Source organism: Chiloscyllium punctatum, chromosome 3, assembly GCF_047496795.1.
Source record: "Chiloscyllium punctatum isolate Juve2018m chromosome 3, sChiPun1.3, whole genome shotgun sequence".
In the NCBI taxonomy this organism is placed as follows: Eukaryota; Metazoa; Chordata; class Chondrichthyes; order Orectolobiformes; family Hemiscylliidae; genus Chiloscyllium; species Chiloscyllium punctatum.
Window position 1 is genome coordinate 44889261 of NC_092741.1, and position 23528 is coordinate 44912788.

Here is a 23528-nt window from a genome sequence, read left to right on the forward strand (position 1 = left end):
TGACTAATGCACCTAATCTACACATCCTTAAACACAATGGGCAATTTAGCATGGTCAATTCACCTAACCTGCACATCTTTGGACTGTGGGAGGAAACCCATGCAGACATGGGGAGAATGTGCAAACTCCAGTTGCCTCAGGCTGGAATTGAACCCGCATTGTGAGGCAGCAGTGCTAACCATCAAGCCACCATGCTACCTAAAGGATGGGGCTTGGGGATGGCAGGGAAACTGATGGAAACTTTAAGATACTGAGAGACCTGGAGAGCGCAGACATGGAGATGTTTCTACTAATCAGAGGGACTGGGATCTAAGGGCACAGCCTTGTGAAGGGGTGACTCTTCAGAACCGAGATGAGGAAGCATTTCTTCAGCCAGAGGCTGGTTAATCTGTTGAATTTATTAGCCCACAGGGCTGTGGAGGCCAAGTCATTGGATGTATTTAAAGCAGAGACCGATTGATTCTTGGTGAGTGAGGGGATCACGGGTTACAGGAAGAAAACAGAAGAATGCAGTTGAGAAGCATATCAGCCATGATCAAGTGGGGGAGCACACTCGATGGGCTGAACGGCCTAATTCTGATCTTCTATCGTGGTCCTACGGTGATCACCCTACCTTTCTCTCCCTTTCCCCCATCCTTCTCTCCCTCATTCCTTTCCTCCTCTCATTCTCCCTTGGTTTTGATTTCCTTTGGTGTTTCCCATCTCTTCTCCAGAGTTTCCCTTCCTTTTCCCACTCTTGTCACTTCGTCTCGGCCCTCTCGTGTTTCTCATTTCCCTTCACTGGGATCTCTCTTGCCCTGGTCTGTTTCTCAGCCCTCCTTGTCCTCTGTGTGTGTGTCCCTCGCTGCCCTTGTCCCTTCTCTCTGTCTCTCGTGTTTCTCTCTCTCTCTCTTCTTTCCGCGTTTCCCTTTCTCTCTCTCTCTCTCTCTCTCTCTCGTGTTTCTCTCCCTGTCGCCTGGCTGCGGAAATGACACAGAGTCACGTCACGGAGCAGACACCCGGAGTAACAAAAAAAAAACACGGCTCCATTTTCCACAGACGGCCGGGGAGGGAGCGGAAAGAGTGGGTGCCGTGTTGAGGGAGCTCCGCCTGACTCAGCCGGAGCGGCCAGGTAAGACTGAGAGCAGCTCCCGCTGCGCTGTACAACACAAGGCAGCAGCTCACAAAGTGGGGCTGTGCACACACACACACACACACACACAGGGGGTGGTGGTAGGTGGAGGAGGGAAGGGGGTTGGGGGGGTGGAGGATGTGACAGAGAGAGAGAGAGAAAAAAAAACACAGGGTCTAATCTGCAGTGATCTTTATCCCTGTGCAAGGACAAACACTGCCTGTCTGAGAGAAGGGTCATGGCGTTACTGTTCTACGTGTCCTGTAACCAAACCCAGGGGCTGAGCTTCTCTCTGCTCAACTGCTCAGCAATTGCACCCCCTTCTCTCTCAAGTTTGCAAGGAATTGTCGGTGATTCCGAAGCAACAGCCTTTTCAAGCTCGGGAGGCAATGAATTTTCAGGCAATGAGGAAGTGGGGTGTGTTTTTTTTTGTTTCACGCTGAGTTATGTGTCTGGGTGTTTTTCCTTGCTGAGTGAAGGCACAGCGCCCTCACAGGATCATCACCCCCCCCCCCCCGGTTCAGGCACATGGCAAACTCGCCCAACTGCAGTTCAGCTCAGGTTTACTGTAGTCAAATTGAACTCAACTTCGTGGGGATATTCCACCCTTCCTGGTCACTAAATCTCTTGTTTCTGTACATTCCACTACTCACATAAACTAGAAAAGGTCACGACGTATCGCATCAAATGTCGTTTCATGTTTTCAACGTCAAAATAAAGTTTCTCCGAATTATTAATGTTCCTGCTCAGATTGGATGCATCTGTGTCTTTCCACGTTTCTTAATGCAACTGTTTCTTTTATTTTGGGGCAATATTGACAATAAATTGTGGAACCCTCAGATTAAGCTGCATTAAATCGATGCCTGTCAGATGTGAATTTGAATGCATAAAAGTGCATTTTCAAAAATGTATTGGAATAACTACAGTGTGAGCAGAGGCCAATTGGATAGCAGCAGCTATTCCCTGCATGTTTATAGTTTAATTTAGTTCACGTGGAGAAAATGGAATGAGTAGATTTTGCAGTATAATGAAACAGTAGCTATATTTTTTTCTTAAAAAGTTAACATAACACTTTGTCTGGAAAACAAAAATGGAGCAATTTGTGACTCATTTCTTTCTCAGACATTTACTTTGGCAGATTAAAAACGTTTTGTATGAGATACTGAAAGAATGTGCTTAATGCTCAGGAAAAATTAGCTGTTGAATGAATTAGTCTCAGGAAGCTGATAAAATCTAAGATGTTTATGTTTGGGCAGAGTGACTGAATGTATAACTTTGTTAGTGGTTAATGCAGATAACTTTTATTAGCTGTTAAATCACACACATTTGATTGGTTTGTCTTTAACTGTAGAGTTATTTATTCCAGGTAAAAAATGAACATTGCAGAGCAGAATGAGGAACCTGGAACCAGACTACCTTTCATAGTTCAGAATCCTTCAGTCAATAAGAATGAAGAGTTAGAGAATGGAGTACACGGTAAATTCCTTCGTAAATTTTTTGGTGGGGAGGAGATCCTGATCTGATGGGAGTATTGCCACAGACCGACATAAAGCACAGCTTTGCAGACTGCTTCAGCAATACATGGGCAAGGAGTATGGGAGAAGTACTGACTTCCCCTGCAGCAGGAACTGGAATGGCTTTATCTTTTGTTCTTTTTTTTGTTGACTTCTGGTAACTTATGTCATTTTATTAATATTTAGAGTCATACAGTCGTAGAGGTGTACAGTATGGAAACAGACCCTTCAGTCCAACTCCTCCATGCCGACTAGATATCCCACCCTAATCCCGTCCCATTTGCCAGCACTTGGCCCATATCCCTCTAAACCCTTCCTATTCATGTACCCGTCCAGATGCTTTTTAAATGTTGTAATTGTACCAGCCTCCACTACTTCCTCTGGCAGCTCATTCCATATGCTCACCACCCTCTGTGTGAAAAAGTTGCCCCTTAGGTCCCTGTTATATCTTTCCCCTCTCACCCTAAACCCATGCCCTCTAGTTCTGGACTCCTCCACCCCAGAAAAAAGATTTAGTCTATTTATCCTATCTATGCCCCTCATGATTTCATAAACCTCTAAAAAAAGGTCACCCCTCAGTCTTCAACGCTCCAGGGAAAACAGCCCCAGCCTATTCAGCCTCTCTCTATAGTTCAAATCCTCCAACCCTGGCAACATCCTTGTAAATCTTTTATGAACCCTTTCAAGTTTCACAACGTTCTTCCAATAGGAAAGAGAACAGAATTGCACTCAACATTCCAAAAGTAGCATGACCTCTCCTATACTCAAAGCTCTGACCAATAAAGGGAAGCATACCAAACACCTTCTTCACTATCCTATCTACCTGTGACTCTCAAGGAGCTGTGAACCTGCACTCCAAGATCTCTTTGTTCAGCAACACTCCCTAGGACCTTACAATTAAGTGTATAAGTCCTGCTAAGTTTTGCTTTCCCAAAATGCAGCACCTCGCATTTATCTAAATTAAACTCCACCTGCCACTCCTCAGCCCATTGGCCCGTCTGAACAAGATCCCATTGTTCTTTGGCACCCAGTGCCCACAAGGTGTGCAAATGGTGTAGTAGGACCATTTAACAGGAATGCAGCTTACAATTTAATTGGAATTGGTAGGCACCAAACCATAATGTTCTACAATGAGAATACTTAATATTACTGTAGAAAGAGAACTGCTGGAAAGAACAGACAGAATATGGATTTTATATTGTGTTTGAGATTGATTTAATTATGTAAGGAACTAGGATGTTAAATCTGAAGAAGAAAACAAATTATATATGTATGAGAAGCAAATATTGGAGTTAAAATAGGTATATTTCTTAGTTGTATTTTGATGTATTGAACTACAAAATTATCTTGAGTGCATTTCATAATCTTATCTTCCTCTCCATTACTATAAATTTGTTTTCCAAAGTCTACATGCAGATTAAAGTCCCTAACATAACTGTATTACTCAAGTTACATGCACTTCTGATTTCTTTGATTGCATTCTGTCATACACTACAGCTACTGTTGGGGATTTATAAACTGCCTCTGCCACAGGTTCCCACCCCTAGTCGGTTCTTAGCTCTACTCTAACTGGTTTTACATCTGGATTTTATGAACTAATGCATGAACTCTATGCCACTTTTATCCCATCCTTTATAATCTAGGCAACTCATCCTCCTTTTCCATCTCTTCTAAAAGTGAAATATCTTGGAATACTTAGTTTCTAACCTTTGTCACTTTGCAACCACATTTTCATATTGCTGTTAGATTAATCTCATTTATTTCTTTGTTGTGCACTTTCAGATATAATGCCTTCAGTTTTAATATTTTACTTTTCCTGATGTCACCTTAGCCATTAATGTTGCATAATCTTTGTTAAGCTGTCTGTTCCCTGCTTGACTAATTAAACATATTTTTACCCTATACACTACTTTATTCTACAACCTTGACATTTCAGTTACTGTTTTTGAAGTTACTTTTTACTTTCTGTTAAGTTTAATGTTTTAAACTTAACTTGGGAGTATTATCAGAAGTAACTCCAAGGCAATAGTAACAGGATTACCATGTAATGAACTACAGGGAAAGGTTAAACAAAAGTGTTAAACAGAGATTATTAACATGGCATGCATTGAAACTAATGGTTATTAGGGCAGGGAAGGAAGGATCTAAAGTTATATAAGAATACAAGAAAAGGAAATTGAATTAAAGTAGATAACACGGTTTCAGAGCTATTCATACATAGTCCATGAGCCAAATACTTTGTTCTCTGCTAGAATTTCCTTGACTACCAAAGAACATATCCTTGGTTCTGCAAGTTCAATACATTATGGAACTTCTTTAAAGTGGATCTTATGTAACTTAGGCTTTAGCTACTCATAGGAACATTGGATAATTGTTTCCTCTGTTCCCGATTTGTAGCAAAATTGTGAATGTCATTTGGTCACGTAAAAGAAAAAGACAGATTTTGTCAAAACTTTTCATCTTGCCCTCATCAGGATGATTCACAATTCAGGGTGAAATCAACATTCATACTGTACAAGAGGAGAGTGCTGATTGGTTGACAAGTGTTACCGTGGATAATGATTAGTAAAGGTGTTACCATGGATAATGCGCCAGTTAATGATAATTAACGGTTAACTGCTAAGCATTAAAGTTTAAACCAGGCAAGTCGATTTTCACTGGTTGAGACGTTGAGGTGCAAAATAAACCAGTGAATATTGAGTGCAATTCTGCTGTTCCTCCTATTGGAAGGATGTTGTGAAACTTGAAAGGGTTCAGAAAAGATTTACAAGGATGTTGCTATGGTTGGACGATTTGAGCTATAGGCAGAGGATGAATAGGCTGGGGCTATTTTCCCTGGAGCATCAGAGGCTGAGGGGTGACCTTATAGAAGTTTATAAAACCATGAGGGGCATGGATAGGGTAAATAGACAAGGTATTTTTCCCAGGGGTGAGGGAGTCCCAGAGTTGAAGGGCATAGGCTTAGGATGAGGGGGGGAAATTTAAAAGGAACCGAAGGAGCCAGAGACTTTTTCCCCAGGGTGGAAATGTCTATCATGAGGAGGTGTAATTTGTAGTTGGAGGAAGGTTTAGGGGAGATGTCAGAGGTAGGTTCTTTATACAGAGAGTGGTGGGTGTGTAGAATGCACTGCCAGTAGTGGTAGTAGAGTCAGATAAATCAGGGACATTTAAATAACTCTTGGATAGATAGTACAATGAAGGGTATGTAGGTTAGTCATGATCTTAGAGTAGGATAAAAGGCTGGCACAGCATTGAGGTCCGAAGGGCCTGGACTGTTCTATATTCTATGATATCTGTTTGACATGGACGAGTTGGACCGAAGGGTCTGTTTCCGTGCTGAACATCTCTATGACTATGACTCTGTGAATGCTGTCATCTACTTTGCTGAGTCGAAATAGGCATAGTGTATGTAGATGTTCTTTCTGTCTGCAGAGAACAGGGCCCTGTGTGTTAATATATGCTGTACACACGAGTGTGTCACACTGCAAACCCCACTGACAGTCCTTCTCTGACAACCAATTCACTTCATGTTTCAACTCTGCAGGATCCAAGCTGTCTCTTTTGTCTTTTTGGGGATATGGGGATCACTGCCAATGCCCGCATATAACGCTGCTTTCCATTTGCCCTCATGAACCTCTTGATGAATCATCTTCTTGAACCGCTGTCGTTGTTTTTGTCTACCTAAGACAAAGATCCATTTTCTCAACAGGCAAGAGGTTGAATGGCCATCGTGGTAGGCATGAATGTAGAGTTAAAGTTATTGTCACATCAGCATTACCGAATAACCTACTCCTGATTCACATGTTAGTATACCTACTGGCCACCCTCTTGACTGTCTGCTTCAATCTCTTCAGGATAACCTCTCCCCTTGGGAAAAGCAGTGGCATAGTGGTATTATCAATATCACCAGTTTTCCAGAGATCCATATAATGCTGTGGGGATCAGGTTCAAATCCCATTGTCTGCCTGATAACACTGTACCTTGGTACTTGGTAACAATAATAAATCAAACAAACAAGTATCAGCCAGTATCTTGCAGTCACATCACCCCAGTCCCCCCCCCTGCTTTCACCCCACCCCCATTGCCAGGCCTCAGGCTCAATGCCGGTAGGTTTCTGACTCCCTGACATTTCTATTATCTCCAGGAACAAGCAGGTAGTACCATTCCGGCTAAGATCGGTGAACTCCGCAGAGGTAGCGATGACGTTTGAAATCCTTTTTGCTCTGCTTGGCTTAGTGCCAGCTTGTGGATGTTTCAGCATTCAGCTGTCATATCTGTAACTAAGCATCTTAAAACTTGAAATTCTGGCCTCCATCATCTAAAAAAAGACGTACTGCAGATCTGCTTCCTGGAGTCCAAAATCAACTCTTAGGCTTTTGAGAAGCAGAATAGAAATAACCTTGCTTTCTACATATTGAATGATTGGGTTGAGATGCTGGAGACGGATATTTCCCTCAGTGGATACATCATATAGATTGAGCTGCAATTTTGGAGATCCAATACATCAGGCCGTATTGATTGGAATCATGGGCAATTTTAAAAGAAACCAAAAGAGAAAATGCTGGAAAATCTCAGCAGGTCTGGCAGCATCTGTAAGGAGAGAAAAGAGCTGACATTTCGAGTCTAACTGACCCTTTGTCAAAGCTAAAGAAGGGGAGAAATAGGGTGGTATTTATAGAGAAGGTGAGTCATGGCTCCAGAAGCAGAGGGAGCAATAAAGAGGTGATAACAACAGTGCATAGAGAGATTATAGGGAGATTAGGAGCTGTGAATGACTAAGGCTGAAGCCAGTGCAATGTGACAAAATATGTGGTGAGGATGGGTGAAGCAGAGGCAAAATGGAAAACAGGGAGAAGGGTAGCAAAGGGGGAAGAGGAGAGGAAAAAGGTGATGAGAGAGTGGGGGCGAGAGAAAGAGGAACAACCAAGAAATAAGAGGTACAGAACAGTGAAAAAAATATTTAAAAAAGATAAATAAAATAAATGAAATAAAATTATCTGAAGTTGTTGAATTCAGTGTTGAGACGGGCAGGCTGTAATGTGCCTAGTCGGAAGATGAGATGCTGTTCCTCCAGTTTGCGTTGAGCTTCACTGGAACATTGCAGCAGGTCAAGGACAGATATGTGAGTAAGGGAGCAGGATTGTGTGTGAAGTGGCAAGCCACAGGAAGGTCCTGGACCTGATTGCATACACACCGAGGGTGCTCAGCAAAGCGATCACCCAGTCAGCATTTTGTCTGTCCGATGTAGACGAGACCACATTCGGAGCAACAAATGCAATAGACCAAATTGAAAGAAGTATAAGTGAAACGCTGCTTAATCTGAAATGAGTGTTTGGGGCCTTGGCTGGTGAGCATTGAAGAGGTCAAAGGGCAGGTGTTGCACCTTCTGCGATTACATGGGAAGTTGCCGTGTATGATGGAAGAGGTGTCAGGGGTGATAGAGGAGTGGACTAGGTTGTCCCGGAGGGAACGATCTCTGCGGAATGCAGACAGGGGGAGGGGAGGGAAGGGAAGATGTGTTTAGTGGTGGCGTCATGTTGGAGTTGGCGAAAATGGCGGAGGATTATTCTTTGCATGTGAAGGCTGGTGGGGTGAAAGGTGAGAACAAGAGGGACCCTATCCTTGTTCTGGGAGGGGAGGGAGGGGGTGAGGGAGATGGACCGCACGCTGTCGAGAGCCCTGTCAACAACTGTAGGTGGTAAGCCACAGTTGGAGAAGAAGGAGCACATATTAAGAGCACCACTTTGGAAAGTGGCCTCATCGGAACAAATGCGGCAGAGGCGAAGGAGCTCACTCTACACACTGTCTTTATCACCTCTTTATTGCTACCTTTGCTTCTGGAGCCATGACTCACTTTCTCTCAGCCTAGTATAAATACCTCCCTATTTCGCCCCTTTTTTTTAGCTTTGACAAATGGTCTGTTAGACTCGAAATGTCAGCTCTTTTCTCTCCTTACAGATGCTGCCAGACCTGCTGAGATTTTCCAGCATTTTTTCTTTTGGTTTCAGATTCCAGCATCCGCAGTAATTTGCTTTTATCCAATTTTAAAAGAATTTGTTTGGTATCACTGCTTCTCCAGCTACTGTCTGAGATATACTATTTGAAATACTCTAAGGAATTTGATCCACATGAATGTAGACCTCTTCACATTCACACAAATATGCCTTTGTCTTGGACATACCAAACTATATCCCTAGGTCAGTACTCCTTACCATTTATAAGTTTTAGGTTAATCGCCAAACTGAATTGGTATAAACTTAATACATTTGAAATTAAAATTCGTGTTTTTCTATCAGTTTCATCTATTGGTAAATATCTAAGGCACTGTTCTGAGTATCATTTTGATACTCTTTTGAGTATCATTCAGCTGTAACCCTGATGTCCAAGTCAACAACCATTTTGTTCATTGGAAAAGTATAATATACAAAAATGCTCGAGTTCCAGATCAAGTATGGACTGTGCAATTATTCTTATTTTAGTCATTCGTGGGATATAGGTGTCACTGGCTGGGCCTTCAGTTATTATCCCTCCCTAGTTGCCCTTCAGGGAGTTGTGGTGAGTTGGCATGATGAATCACTGCAGTTCATGTGTTAATCAATATGTCCACTAATGCTATTATAATACAGTGGGTCAAAAACAAACTTGAAATCTTTGTTTTCCTCTCCCGTTGCAGTGATCAAAGTCGATATTGACAGGGTCAAAGCAGAAATTAACCCTGAAGATGATGATGTGGGCAGCTCCCACCCCGATCAAGCTGCAGAGCTTAACTGTGTGCAGGACACAGCAAAACGAAAACAGTTACAGAATGGTTCTGGTAAGATGACTCCAGAATGTGAGAGTCCCATCATCCATAAAAGGAGGAGAGTTATCTGTGAGGTAAATATTGCTGCATTATATTCTAACCGTACACAGTTCTTTTTGCCTTTCTTTGGAATAAAGCATGTTGCATTTCATTGATATCTATGTCATGTATTTTAAAGTGCTTTTACTTATAACCACTGGGGGAGGGTGCTAGACTTCAGCGTATTGATACACTTCAGTATGTTGTGGCAGGATTTCAGTTTGATTCCCCTTTTGACTAGGTTCTTGATCTCAATTGGTTGTTGCCATTTACTGGAATAAAGTGTATTCCTTAAACAGGAGGAGGACCAATTTAGCTCTGATTTTCATGGGGCATTTACTAACTGGCTCAAAGTAGCAATAGTTGGACAAATTGCTTCCTTGGTGGATTTGCATATCATCAATGTATAATGCCAGAAGGTAGGGAGGGCCTGCTAAGTGGCAAATAATATTGCTGCAGCACAAGTACCGGGCAATGACTAACTCCAACTACAGAGAGTCTAACCATCTCTTCTTGATTTTAAATAGAATTAACAGCACTGAATTCTCCTCCATTAACATCTTAGGCATCACCATTGATCAGAATTATAATTGGGCAAGCCTTCTATATAATGTAGTTACATAATTTGGTCAGGGACTGGGAATCCTGCAGCAAACAATCCACGTTCTCATTCCCCAGATCCTCCTTTCCACAGTGTGAACATACAGATTAGGTGTAGGGGTGGGCACCTGACTCTTCCAGCCTGCTCTCCCATTCAGTAAGATCAAGGCTAATCTGATTATACCATCTTCTTGCTTCTGTCCAATAACCTTTAACCCCCTTGTTCATCTAGAATTCATCTACCTCTGTCTTAAAAACAGCCAAAGATTATTGTGTTTTGAGGAAGTGTCTGAGAATAAGAATATCTCCTCTTTGCTTTATTTTTAAACAGTAACTCCTAGTTCCAGATTCTCCCAAAGAGGAAACACCATTTCTACACCCACTCCATCAAGCCCCAACAGAATACTATACGTTTCAATCAAATTACCTCATTCTTTTCTAAAATCTGAAGGTTATCAATCTTGGCCTTGTGAGACAACCTACCTAATCCAGTCATTAGTCCAATAAGCCTTCTCTGAATTGATTCAATACATTTACATCCTTCCTTTAATAAGGAGACCACCACTGTACACAGTGCTGAAGATGTGTTGTTGGCAATACACTGTGTGGTTGAAGCATAGCCCCTGTACATTTTATATTCAAGTCACCTCACAATAAACAAGAACATTCATTTCTGATGATGGGCTTATGCCAGAAACGTCAACTGTCCTGCTCCTCGGATGCTGCTTGACCTGCTGTGTTTTTTTTTCAGCACCACCCTTTTCAACTCTATGTACATAATGTTTTTTAACTTTTCCGACCAAAGTTGACAGTTTCACATTTTCCAACATTATACTCCATTTGCCACATCTTTGCCTGCTCACTTAACATATCCATAACCCTTTGTATCCTTATTATGTTCTCTTCACAACTTCCCTACCTATCTTTATGTCATCAGCACATTTAGCAACCATATTTATGGGGTTTTATTGCAAATTATTCATGTAAATTGTAGGCAGTCAAAGCTCCAGTGTTGATCTCTGTGGTATATCACTCATTACATCCTGCCAGCCAGAAATTGCCCCACTTATAGCAGCATTCTTGTTAGCTAGTCAACTTTTATCCATGCCAATATATTGCCTTGAACTTTTATGTTCCACAGTAGCCTTTAATGTGACACCTTATGAAATGTTTTCTGGAAATCCAAATGCACTGCAACCATTTGTACAGCTTTATTCACAACACCTGTTACTTCCACAATGAACTTCAATTTATTTACTTCTAAGTGTCTTGCTATAATACCTTTGATAATAGCTTCTAATACATTCCCTTTGACAGGTGTTTAAGCAAATTGCACTTGTTTTCCAGCTTTCTGTCTCTGAATCCAAACAACAATTGGTACTAAACATTTTTGAATCACAGATGCGTTGCTATTTTCTGTTCTAATGGAACCTTCCCCAGATCTAGGGAATTTTAGAACATTAAAGCAATGCATCATCTATCTCACTGGGCACTTTTTAAAGAGCTTGGCATGAAGTCAGTCAGGACCCAGAGACTTGCCACTCCATTTTATTTGTTTTCCTGGTGATTGTAACTTTACTGAGTTTCTCCCTCACTTCAATTTTGTGTTTTATAGCTGTTTCTGAGATATTATTTCTGCAGCAGTGGTTGAGGCAGTGAATATTGAAGGGGCTGTCTAGGATGTCAATCAAGAGGACTGCATTGTGCTTGATCTTGTTGAGTCTCCTTCAGTGTTGCTGAGGTTGCCCTCACCCAGGCAGCCAGACACTGTTCCATCACACCCCTGACTTGAGCCTTGTAGCCAGTGGATGGGTGAAGCAGATTCGTAGCGAAGACCAATCCAAAAAAAAACTGTTCAGTTCACTTATTGTCTCCTTATTTTCCATTTAATTTCTCTAATTAACTTTCATTTATGATTTCTAATTAATTTCTATTTTCTATCGGACGAACATTCACTTTGTTAATGCTTTTTAGACACAGGCTAGCTTTATCTTGTAATTTTTTCCTAGCTTTTTTTTAGTCAATCTTTGCTATTTTTATATTCTGTTCAATGTTCTGACCTCCACTTTTGTATAATTCTTTTTTAAAGTTTCTTTTTTAAAGTTTGACACTATCTTTAACTTAACTTTGAACTTTAACTGTGATGGCCAAACCTCCCTTTGCTATTTTTTGTTCTCTCCGGAGTTACTTGTCATTATCCTTTCTCATCTCTACCCAAATGACTTTTACATCTTGGCTTCCTGAACTTAGGTCCTCCCTCTCGATTGTGTTCATACCATCATTAATCAATAGTGCCAATCCACCACCTGTTTCTGGATTCTTGTCCTTCCTCAGTATCATGGACCAATCAGAATTTGGTCTCAATCTGGTATCCTGCAGCTTTATCTCTGTAATGGTTATCAGATCATATATATTTATTTCTGGATGTGATATCAATTTATCTATTTTGTAACAAATGCTGCACGTATTCAGATACAGAGACCTTAGTTTTGTTCTACTGTGATTTTGTAATCTAACCTTTTCTGTTGATTTCCAATAAGCCTTGTACTCTCAATTTCTTTCTTCCACAACCCTGTATCTCATTTCCCATATTAATACCTCTGTTTCTAATGTTGTCTCTAAAGTTTAAAATCTTGTCTGCTTGCTACAAAGCCAGCCACAGCACAATCCACGTGTGGACTGTCCCAATAGTACAGATCCTACTCTCCCCTGTACTGTTCCTGGTGCTTTACAAACCAGAATCTGCTTCACCCATCCACTGGCTACAAGGCTCAAGTCAGGGGTGTGATGGAACAGTGTCTGGCTGCCTGGTTGAGGGCAACCTCAGCAACACTGAAGGAGACTCAACAAGATCAAGCGCAATGCAGTCCTCTTGATTGACATCCTAGACAGCCCCTTCAACATTCACTGACTCAACCACTGATGCAGAACATTAGCAGTACGTACCATTGACAAGGTGCACTGCAGTCAGGACTCCCTCAACAGCACCTTCCAAGACTGCAGCTTCAATCATCTAGAATCATAGAATCCCTATAGTGTGGAAGCAAGCCATTCGGCCCATCGAGCCCATGCCGACCTTCCAAAGAGCATCCCTCCCACACCCATCCCCCCTGGCCTATCCTTATAATCCTGCATTTGCCATGGATAATCCACCTGACCTGCACATCACTGGACACTATGGACAATTTAGCATGGCCACCCTATCTAACCTGCACGTCTTTGGACTGTGGGAGGAAACCGGAGGACCCAGAGAAAACCCACACACACACACACACAGAGGGAGAATGCGTAAACTCCACACAGAAAGTCGCCTGAGGGTGGAATCGAACCAGGTCTCTGGCACTGTGAGGAAGGACAGGAAAAGCAGGTGCAAGGAAACCTCCACTCCAAGTTTCACTCCAAGTTAGGATAGTTTTGGCAGCCATATACCACCATGACTTGGAAATATATTACTATAGCTTTATCACTACTGGGCTAAAATTCTGCAACTGCCTCCGTGTGTACCTACAACATGGATTATTGTATGTGATTCGAGAAAGCGGCTCACCAGTTAGGGGAATGCAATAAATTTGATACTTGCATATCTTGAACAAACAAAAGGATTGTACTTTTATTAAAAAGAAAAGCTCAGTAAATTATATTTTTATTTTTGTTCTTATCAAGTTGACAACTTCCATTTCCTAAAATGAATCTCTTTCAGTTTTAGCCTTCATTGGTCAGGTACAGCACAGCTAAACACAGAGTTAAGCTTCTTCTAATCTGTCTCATCCTGAATAGAGTACATGTCTGACAGTTATCTGAAAGAAGACTGAATGGACTACACAGTTCTTCTCCTCTTTGTGATTAGCATAGTTGAATTGTTACTCATTTAAATAGAAATTGGTCTGCATTGTGCTTTCTTCACAGACATAACATAAGCACGTATCATACTAATTTAGCAGTGTGCACGCTGCCTCCAATTTATTCAAATTGAATATCGCTTCAACAAAGTAAGTACAAAAATGGAGGGAAAAGTTTTTTTTATTGATATACATTACAGAAGTGGTGCGAAATCTTCAGAGAGCAGATGCATTTATTCTTCTCTTCTGGTGCAATTTTCGCTAAAAATGTTGCACTTTGTCTTTTAAGGACAGGTTTGCAAATCTAAACGGCACAGACTCTTCAGTACCTTCCCAGAGAAATGCGGATGATGTGTGTAAAGTTGAGGAGGTCAGTACAGTTGTATTGATGGAAAGCAAAGATGCTTCTCAGGACAAGCCATCGTACAGGAAACCACTGTATAGCATCTCACACAAAATCTCCGATCGGCGAAATGTTCAGGCTGCAGACCAGCACACATCAGGTGAGGCTTCAGAAAGAGGTTACCTCAACACTCTGTTACAACAGCGAAACCTCACCGACGTCTGCAAGAATTACTCTTCCGTCTCGCCAGCCCACGGGGCTGATGTTGATTCAACACTGTACTCATTGATCCATAAAATGTTTTTCACACTCAACACGTTGAACTCTACTATGACCCAACTACACAGCAAGATCGACTTGCTGTCACTGGAGGTGAACAGAATTAAAAAGCACGTGAACCCCGGCGAATCGACGGTGGAGTTCCTGCCTCCTGCCGAGTACCAGCTCAACAACGCCGAACTCAAGCAGGTCCTGGACGAGAGCTCCTCTCCGGGAGACTTTGCCTGTCGATTGCTCGTGCAGCTTTTTCCAGAGCTCTTCACCGAAGATGAGGTCAGCAGGGGTTGCAATGCCTGTGGCGCCATGTCTGAAAAGAAGCTGGGCTCGCTCCATCTCCAGCTGATCAGGAACTACATTGAGGTCTGCTACCCGTCAGCCCGAAATGGTGATATCTGGCAGGCAGAGTGCTTGCCACAGATCAGTGACTTTTTTAACCGGTTTTGGGCACAGAGAGACATGGAGAGCAGTCAACAAAGTGCCAAGGTGATTGGCTTTTATGAGTCAGACCGTGGCGGGGAGCTGCCACAGCCTAACTGCTATGTCGAAGGCGGCCCGCAAGATGAGCAGTTGTCATTCGATTCCTCCAGCAGTCTGAGCTCAGACTTGGTCTTGGAACCCCAAGAGATCAGCGAGTATTTGGACGAAGCCTCGTCCCCTGGAGAATTTGCCATTTTGCTGGCGCACAGACTGTTCCCAGAGCTCTTTGACGGAAGGTGTGTGGCCTCGCAGTCCAGCTGCTACAGCTCCTCTGTAAAGCAGGTGCTGGATCCACAGCGGCTGCAGGTTGTCCGGAGGTATGTTGAGATCTACTTCCCCGAGGTGCAAGAGGACAAGGTTTGGCTGCAACAGGTTGTCCACAAGATGGATGAAGAGCTTGCGAGTATGAATTCTGATGGGAGCGAGTCTGACATTTTCAGGAATGAGAGTCACCGTTCCCCGAATATCTCCACAATTGGGAGCAGTGACAGCTGTGACTTCGATAAATCCGTTCAGAAGTGCAAAAAGGTCTGGCTAATGCCCGTTGATTTCAACAGCATCGTTGTACCCCTTCCAGACTTTGAGGTTCCCAACCCAAAATACATGCTCAGCAAGCAGCAGCTAAAAAACATATATGAGAGCAGCTTATCGATTGGAAACTTTGCCTCCCGGTTGTTGGTGAGGTTGTTCCCTGAGCTCTTCACACCAGAGAACTTGAGAAAGCAGTACAATTGCAGTGGCTCCCTTGGCAAAAAGCAGCTGGACCCAGTCCGTATAAAGCTCATCAGGCATTACGTGCAGCTGATGTATCCCCGAGCCAAGTGTGACAAGGTGTGGAATCAAGAATTTGTCTCGAAGCTGGATGAGAGGTGCCGCCGCAGGGACACGGAGCAGCGGCGCGTTTATCAGCAACAGAGAAAGAAGACCATCTTTGGAACTGAGAAGGAAGAGCCGACAACATCGGTGCAGCCAGAGCAAGTCAGGAAAGAGGCGATACTGCTGGCCCCAGAGAGAACCGACCGGTACCACAGAAACTTCTGTAAAGTGGCACTTGATGAGCTAACCATGCCCGCTCTTGATTTCCCAGTCCCAAGCAAGCATCTGCTTTCTGCTAAAGAATTAAAGGAAATCGTGCAGGACAGTCTGTCAATCGGGAACTTTGCTGCTCGGCTTCTTGTTAAGATCTTCCCAGAGTTGTTTACACCAGAAAACCTCAGATTACAGTACAACCATTCGGGCGCGTGTAACAAGAAGCAGTTGGATCCACTCCGCCTGAAGCTCATACGCCATTATGTGGAAGCAGTTTATCCACGGGCCAGGAATGATCAAGTGTGGCATCTCGAGTGCATACCGAGCATTGATGAGAGGTGTAGGAGGCCTGATAGGAGGAAGTCCAAGGTGATGGCAAAATCCAAAGATAAAAAAAAATGAGAAGTTCTTTTAGCCATCGTTAGAAACATTCAGGTTTAAGCGGGTTCACTGCAAAGTCATGACAAATATGTGAAGCTTCTGACTGGCGTAGATAAGCTAAAAATATTTTTAAACCTTAGGAAGAGTCAAAGGTGCCAGTTCAGAAACGAAACCCACACTCGGAATTATCACCTGCTATTTATTTTGTGTTTGATTCATCGTTTTTTCGATCCATATCCAAGAATAAATGAATGATTTGATCTGCACAAAAGCTTTATACTTTTGCTGTGACTGGAGAGGAAACACTGAAATAAAACAAAGAAGAAAATCTGCCCTGCTACTCTTTGTTTCTGTCACAAAAGGGAAAGATTCAAGTGTTGCTGGAAAAAAGACACAATGTTTCAAAGCTTTTCATCTTACATTCATCAGGAAAATTTGCAAGAAGTAGAAATGTAAAGTGAAATCAACTTTTTACACTTTGAGAGCAGAGGGCTGGTTAGTTGTCACTTGTTTGGCTGAAGGGCCTGTTTCCACACTGTAAGTAATCTAATCTAATCTAGACTCTCGTTTGTAGAGACATTACCATGGACAATGTTTCAGTTAGTGATAACTGACAGTTAACTTCAAAAATTAATTTAGATTTTAAACTAGGCACATTGATACTGATTAGTCAAAGCATTTCCCTGATAAGCTTAAATTGGTTGATTGTTTAATTCCTTGCATACTGAGGATTAACAAATGTTGTCCAATCTTGGAATGAACAGTCTAATTTTGTATACTGTCATGAACCATGTTATTAATCTGTATGATAACAAAATGTCTTATTTGTTTAATGGCAGCAGTCTGTTAGTGGCAAATACTGCTCCTGTTTCTACTGCTCAAACCTTGAAGATATTTTACTCTTTTTCAGGGTAATCTGAAGTAGATTGAATACTTCTAAGGTCCAAAGGTGATGGCCTAAGTTGTTGACATTGAACTACTGGAAAATAAAAGTGCAGAAGTAGCTATATAGAACACAGAAATAGTGAAGGAACTGAATCACTTTTCACAGTGGAAGATGCCAGCAGCATACCAGACCTTCAAGAGAGTCAGGGGCAGGGGTGAGTGTAGTGCCATCAGTAAGGAAACAATGCTGGGGAAGCTGAAAGGACGGAAGGAGAATAAATCACCTGGAGCAGATGGACCACACACCAGGGTTCTGAAGAAGAAAGCTGAGGAGAATATAGAGGCATTCTTTCAGGAATCACTGGAGTCAGGGAAGGTCCCTGAGGACAGGAAAATGGCTAATGTAACACCCCTGTTTAAAAAGGGAGGGAGCCAGAAGTTTGGAAGTTATAGGCAGGCTAGCCTGATCTTGGTCACCGGTAAGATTTTCGAGTCCATTATTGGGGATAAGATTGAAGAGTATTTGAAAGTAGATGGTAATTCAGGGCGGAGTCAATATGGCTTCGTCAAAGGGGAGGTCATGCTGACACATATGATAAATTCTTTGAGGAGATAACAAGCAAATTAGACAAAGGAGAGCCAGTGGACATGACTGATTTAGATTTCAAGAATGCATTTCATAAGGTGCCTCACAGGAGGCTGCGAAATAAGATAAGAGCCCATGGTGTAAGGGGCAAAAGTACTGGCATGCATAGAGGATTGGCTGACTGGCAGAAGGCAGTATGGGGATAATGGGGTCACTTTCAGGATGGCAACCAGTGACTAATGGCATTTCCTAGGGGGTCAATGTTTGGACCACAACTATTCACATCATTATTAATGATCTGGAAAAAGGAACTGAGGACTTTATTGCTAAGTTTGCCGATTAACACAAAGTTAGGTGGAGGGAAAGGTCGTGTTGAGGAACTGGGGAGGCTGCAGAAGGACTTTGACAATCAGGTAGAGTGGGCAAAAAGTAGCAGACAGAATATAATGTGGAAAAGTGTGAGGTTATGCACTTTGGTAGGAAGAGTGGAAGCATAGATTATTTTCTAAACAGGGAAAAGCTTTGAAAATCTGAAAAACAGGCACTCACAAATCCTATTTCAGGATTCGCTTAAAGTTAACATGGAGGTTCAGCCGACAGTTAGGAAGGCAAATGCAGTGTTAGCATTCATTTCTACAGGGCTCGAATAGAAGAGCAGAGATTTTCAGCTGAGGTTGTATAAGCCTCTAGTCAGACTACATTTGGAATATTGTGAGCAGTTTTGGGCCCAATAACTAAGAAAGAATGTACTGGAATTGGAGAGGGTCCAGCGGAGGTTTACAATAATGATCCCAGAAAGAAGGGCTTGTTATTTTTTTTTAATTAGATTACTAACAGTGTGGAAACAGGCCCTTCGGCCCAACAAGTCCATACCGACCCGCCGAAGCGCAACCCACCCATTCCCCTACATTTACCCCTTTACCTAACACAACAGGCAATTTAGCATTGCCAATTCACCTGACCTGCACATCTTTGGACTGTGGGAGGAGACCGGAACACCCGGAGGAAACCCACGCAAACACAGGGAGAACGTGTAAACTCCACACAGTCAGTCGCCTGAGTTGGGAATTGAACCCGGGTCTCTGGCGCTGTGAGGCAGCAGTGCTAACCACTGTGCCACCGTGCCGCCCATAAGGAGGGGAGGGTCCTCCCCTCCCATTTGAGGAGGTGAGGACCCTGGGTCTGTACTTGATGGAGTTTAGAAGGATGTGGGGGTATCTGATTGAAACTTACAGAATATTGAGAGATCTGGATAGTGTGAATGTGGAGAAGATGCTTCCACTTGTGGAAGAGACTAAGACTCAAGGGCAGAGCCTTAGAGAGAAGGGACCACCCTTACACACTGAGATGAGGAGGAATTTCTTCAGCTAGGGGATGGTTAATCTGTGGAACCCATTGCAACAGAGGGCTGTGGGGCCAGGTCATTGAGTGTATTTATGATAGAGGTACATAGATTGGTTAACGGAATCAAGGGTGACTGGGCGAAGGCAGGGAAATGGGGTTGAGAAATATACCTGCCATGAGTAAATAGTAGATCAGGCCTGATAAGCTGAATGACCTCATTCTGCTCCTATATGTTATAGTCTTGCAGTTAATGTACTTTCATGATACACAATGACATACATACATTGAGGTTGTTCAACAAAATAGATGTCAGTTATTCTCTGATTTGTTTGGCAGGGTCGAGAGTATGGTGCTGGAAAAGCACAGCAGGTCAGGCAGCACCTGAAGAGCAGGGAAATCGATGTTTCGGGTATAAGTCCTTCATCAAGATGTCCGAAACATCGATTCTCCTGCTCCTCGGATGCTGCCTGACTGCTGCGCTTTTCCAACACCACACTCACGACTCTGATCTCCAGCATCTGCATTCCCTACTTTCTCCTAGTTTGTCCCTCAGGGCCTTGACAAATCAGAGTCAACGTGCCATGTTTAAAATTTTAATCAGTGCTCAGCAGTTAACTGTCAGTCATCATTAACATGTATTCTCTATGGTAATACATCCACCAATCAGGTTCTAATTGCCAATCAGTTTAATTTTTGTATTTCTTGTGCCTTGTCCAGATCAATGGAGGAGGAAAAGCTTCAACAAAATGTACTTTTTATCAGCAATACTCAAGTTTTGTACTGCCAAACAACTACAGGAAAATTTTTCCTTTCTCCTCCCTTATGTGTAATTATCGAGAGGTTGTTGTGGAGCAGTGACAGTGTCCCTTCCTCTGAGCCTGATGCACGAGGTTCAGGTACTACTCTAGGAACACAACCAAGGAGGTTGAGCATCAACTTCTAAATCCTTCCAATGTTCGGCAGCGGCAGACAGTAAGAACAGGAGAGGTTCCTGATCAACTCCATGGATGGAAAAGATACAGAGCCTCTACTATCGTAACTCCAGACTAAGCTGAGGACAATGTTGTCAAAACTGGTGGATCTCTTGCCTTGGGGACCCATGGAAATGGTATGCAGTGTGGTAATGTAACTTTTGGGGTGATCTGGGGTTTGACAAATTTGCAAGGAGGCACTTTCTGGGAGGGATTTGGGTGGAAGATAACTCATTCAAGGGGGGCTAGTGAAACCAGGGGAGCCTCCTTTTTCTTAAACAGGAAAACAATTAGATGATACTTGAACTTCCTGGAGCGAAGGTCCTTGTCACTGCAGCTCCGAAACTGTATGGGTTTTAATTAAGCCTGTCGTGAAAATGGGGTCCTGTCTCAATGGACCTGGCGTCCTTAAGTGATGTGATATTCATCTGGTTTGGGCGGCTGTCTCATGCCTGAATTCAGAGAAGCAAAAATACTGAGTGGCAGAAACGCACAGTGGCAACAATGTGGGCACCAGCTTGCCCCACCTGTTCCCCTCCCCATTTCCCGTCACTTTAACGCTCCACTCACACAATTCTCACTGGGATGGAGCAGGAGTGTATGGCAGTGGTAAAATTGGCTCTATGGTGTGTCAAATTAATACTGTCCAAGCTGGTTGCTTCAGCTGTGTTTATTGCACAAATGTTTCATCGCTGAAGTTTGGCTTCAAATCCTTGCCGGATGAATAAGATAAAACTTCCTAGCAATGTGGGCAGAGGAGTTGGAAACCCACTCTCAATCTCTGATCTTGCTACTGTTGTTGCAATTCCGGGATTGTCTTATATAAAACCGTGGAAATTAGGAGTAGGCCATTCAACCCTTTTAAACCTGCTCTGCCATTTATTACATCATGGCTGGTACTCTATCTCAGCACCATACTCTCTCTATGTCTATGTATCTCTTGATGACTGTGAGGATAGATTCAGCACGGTTGGTCCCACAGTTCAAGTTCAGAAGAAAGTGAGATCATCTTACTGAAACATGTGAGTGTGGAGGCTGAGAGGACAGTTCTTTTCATGGGGCTTACAGAACTAAGGGGCACAATTTAATAATTTTAATAAATAGTAACTTGATAATTAAAATTTAACCATTTAGTGGGGTCCCTCATTTAGAATTGTGACAAGGAGGAGTTTGTTCATTTAAAGGATTAGCCTTGCAGTTCTGTTCAACAGAAAGCAAAGGAGACTGGTTCATTAACTGTATTTCAGGGTGGGTTAGTCAGAGTTTTAATTGAGGAGGAGTTGAGGATTGCAGGAGACAGGCAAAAATGTGCTGTTAAGACCACAGTCCAGTCAGCCATGATATTCTTGGATGGCACAGGAAACCCAGTGGGAACAAAATGACCACCTGCTTCTCTTGATTATGGTGTTATCATGATCTCGGGCAGAGTCCTGGCTTCCACACTGCAAATCCATCCATGGCACAACCATCACCTGGAACTCATCTAACTTCCCTCTCTGAGGCTGTCGTGTTAATGTTTGATATGCCCAGAAATAAAAATCCATGGCTAAAGGAGTCACTGTGAAGTAATGGTATTGGTGTCCTCACTGTATACTGTCTGAGGAAAAGCAGCTCTTCACTGTCAGTACATATAGAATGGTCATGTGGAATTGCTTTTTTTTTTTGCCCGGTCTTTCACGAACAGCAATTTTTGATGGTGAGGGGTGATGCGAAGTGATGCTCACAGAGTCTTGTTCCTGTGGAGACACAGAAGTGTGAAAAGCTGGTCAGGGAGAGCTTGTTTCCATGGAGATGCCAGTGAACATGGGAGGCAAGTCTGGCAATGCATGTTTCCATGGAGACAACAGCATGAGGCATTGGTCAAAGCTGCTCATTTTTGCAGAGAAAATGAAACCCCTGACCTTTCATCCTATTGGACCGCACCACTTGGAGGTTGTGGGTTAAAGGTGTATCCTGGAGGCTTAAGGTAACATGAGATCATGCATAAATTATTTTAATATCTCGTTAGTTCTCAGAATCATGAGTGCTGGCACAGGATTCCTCATGAACTATTCAGTGACACCTATGTGTTGTCTAACTGTTGTCATTGAAATTCAGGAATGTAAGAAAAGGAATATTTTGTGTAATGAACTGCTGAGTGCGGACATACTTGAATTTTCTAGGTTAACACTCATTAGATTTGTGGTGCAGGACAGTGGTTTGGCTCAGAAAAAGTATAATGAACAAATTTTTTAAAAATTACATTTCATTAAGAAACTGACACTGTGAGATGAGTTGGAAAGTTTTTATACTGAAAGAAACTCCCTATTTTGGTCCTTTTAAAAAATCCTGTAATCTTGATGAATTTGCATTTTTTTTGGTATGTGCATTTGACTGCTGGACTCAGCCCAGGTTTCATAACTCGGTTATGAGTCGAGACTTCTTTTCTTGTTTCAGCATAATTCAGTGTAATTTTGTATAAGTTAATTTTCTATAATCAGCTTATGTAAATAAAAATTTAAATAGATTTATTACTTACATCAACAAAACAACTTGTATTGAGCACTGACGAGTTTTATTTCTGTTAGAACTGTGAATATATTACCACCTAAGTCCCTCATGGTTACATCAGTGCAAAAGCACAATATATTGAACTTGACATTAAATTGAATGATTTTACATTGTAGAAACGATTAAACTCTTGCAATATTGATGACAGTCTTCGAAATTTGTGTGGTAAGCTGCAATTTGAAATTTGCATTGATTACATCTTGAGCTTGGACATACCTATTGTGTGCGCATTGCCTTTAGAATACTTCAATATCTGCTATCAGCTGAAATATGCCCAATTTTCTCTTGAATCCCTTCATTCGAAGTGCTTATAAATCAACCTGTTCAGAAATACTGTGACACCCCTCTGGAGCAAGTGCAATTTGAACACGTGTAGGGACATTACCCCAACAAGAGTCCAGTTGAAACCCTTTTTTTCCATACTTCAGCGATCCCTCTGGACATTTAGTTCATTATCCATCACCCTCTGGCATCACTTAACTTCCCTTGTCATTTCCTTCTCTAAGTGGGGATTATATATAGACTCCAAAGTGAAGTGGTGATATTGGACTTCACCTGACGAAGGAGCAGCACTCCAAAAGCTTGTGATTTCTAATAAACCTGTTAGACTATAGTCTAGGGTCACGTGACTTCTAATTTTGGCGAAAACATTATACAGGGAGAAGAAAGTGAAGACTGCAGATGCTGGAGATCAGAGTCAAGAATATGGTGCTGGAAAAGGACAGCAGGTCAGGTAGCATCCGAGAAGCAGGAGAATCGACATTTTGGGCATAAGCCC

The 23528-nt window shown here is 42.5% G+C and overlaps 1 protein-coding gene across 3 annotated transcripts; it reads left to right on the top strand.

Annotated features, from left to right (window-relative positions):
• The first annotated feature begins 896 nt into the window (after positions 1 to 896).
• bend3 (BEN domain containing 3) lies at positions 897 to 22965 on the top strand. 3 transcript variants are annotated; one of them, XM_072552625.1, is made up of 4 exons: positions 897 to 1111; positions 2478 to 2587; positions 9299 to 9501; positions 14195 to 22965. In XM_072552625.1, exons 2-4 carry the CDS (start codon positions 2485 to 2487, stop codon positions 16433 to 16435), a joined length of 2547 nt encoding a protein of 848 aa, XP_072408726.1. In that variant the 5' UTR covers positions 897 to 1111; positions 2478 to 2484; the 3' UTR covers positions 16436 to 22965. The 3 variants fall into 3 exon arrangements, with proteins under 3 accessions (XP_072408726.1, XP_072408736.1, XP_072408747.1); XM_072552646.1 differs by lacking the exons at positions 897 to 1111; positions 2478 to 2587 and adding an exon at positions 13973 to 14055 and having other exon boundaries at positions 9405 to 9501; XM_072552635.1 differs by lacking the exons at positions 897 to 1111; positions 2478 to 2587 and having other exon boundaries at positions 9384 to 9501; positions 14200 to 22965.
• Positions 22966 to 23528: the final 563 nt, after the last annotated feature.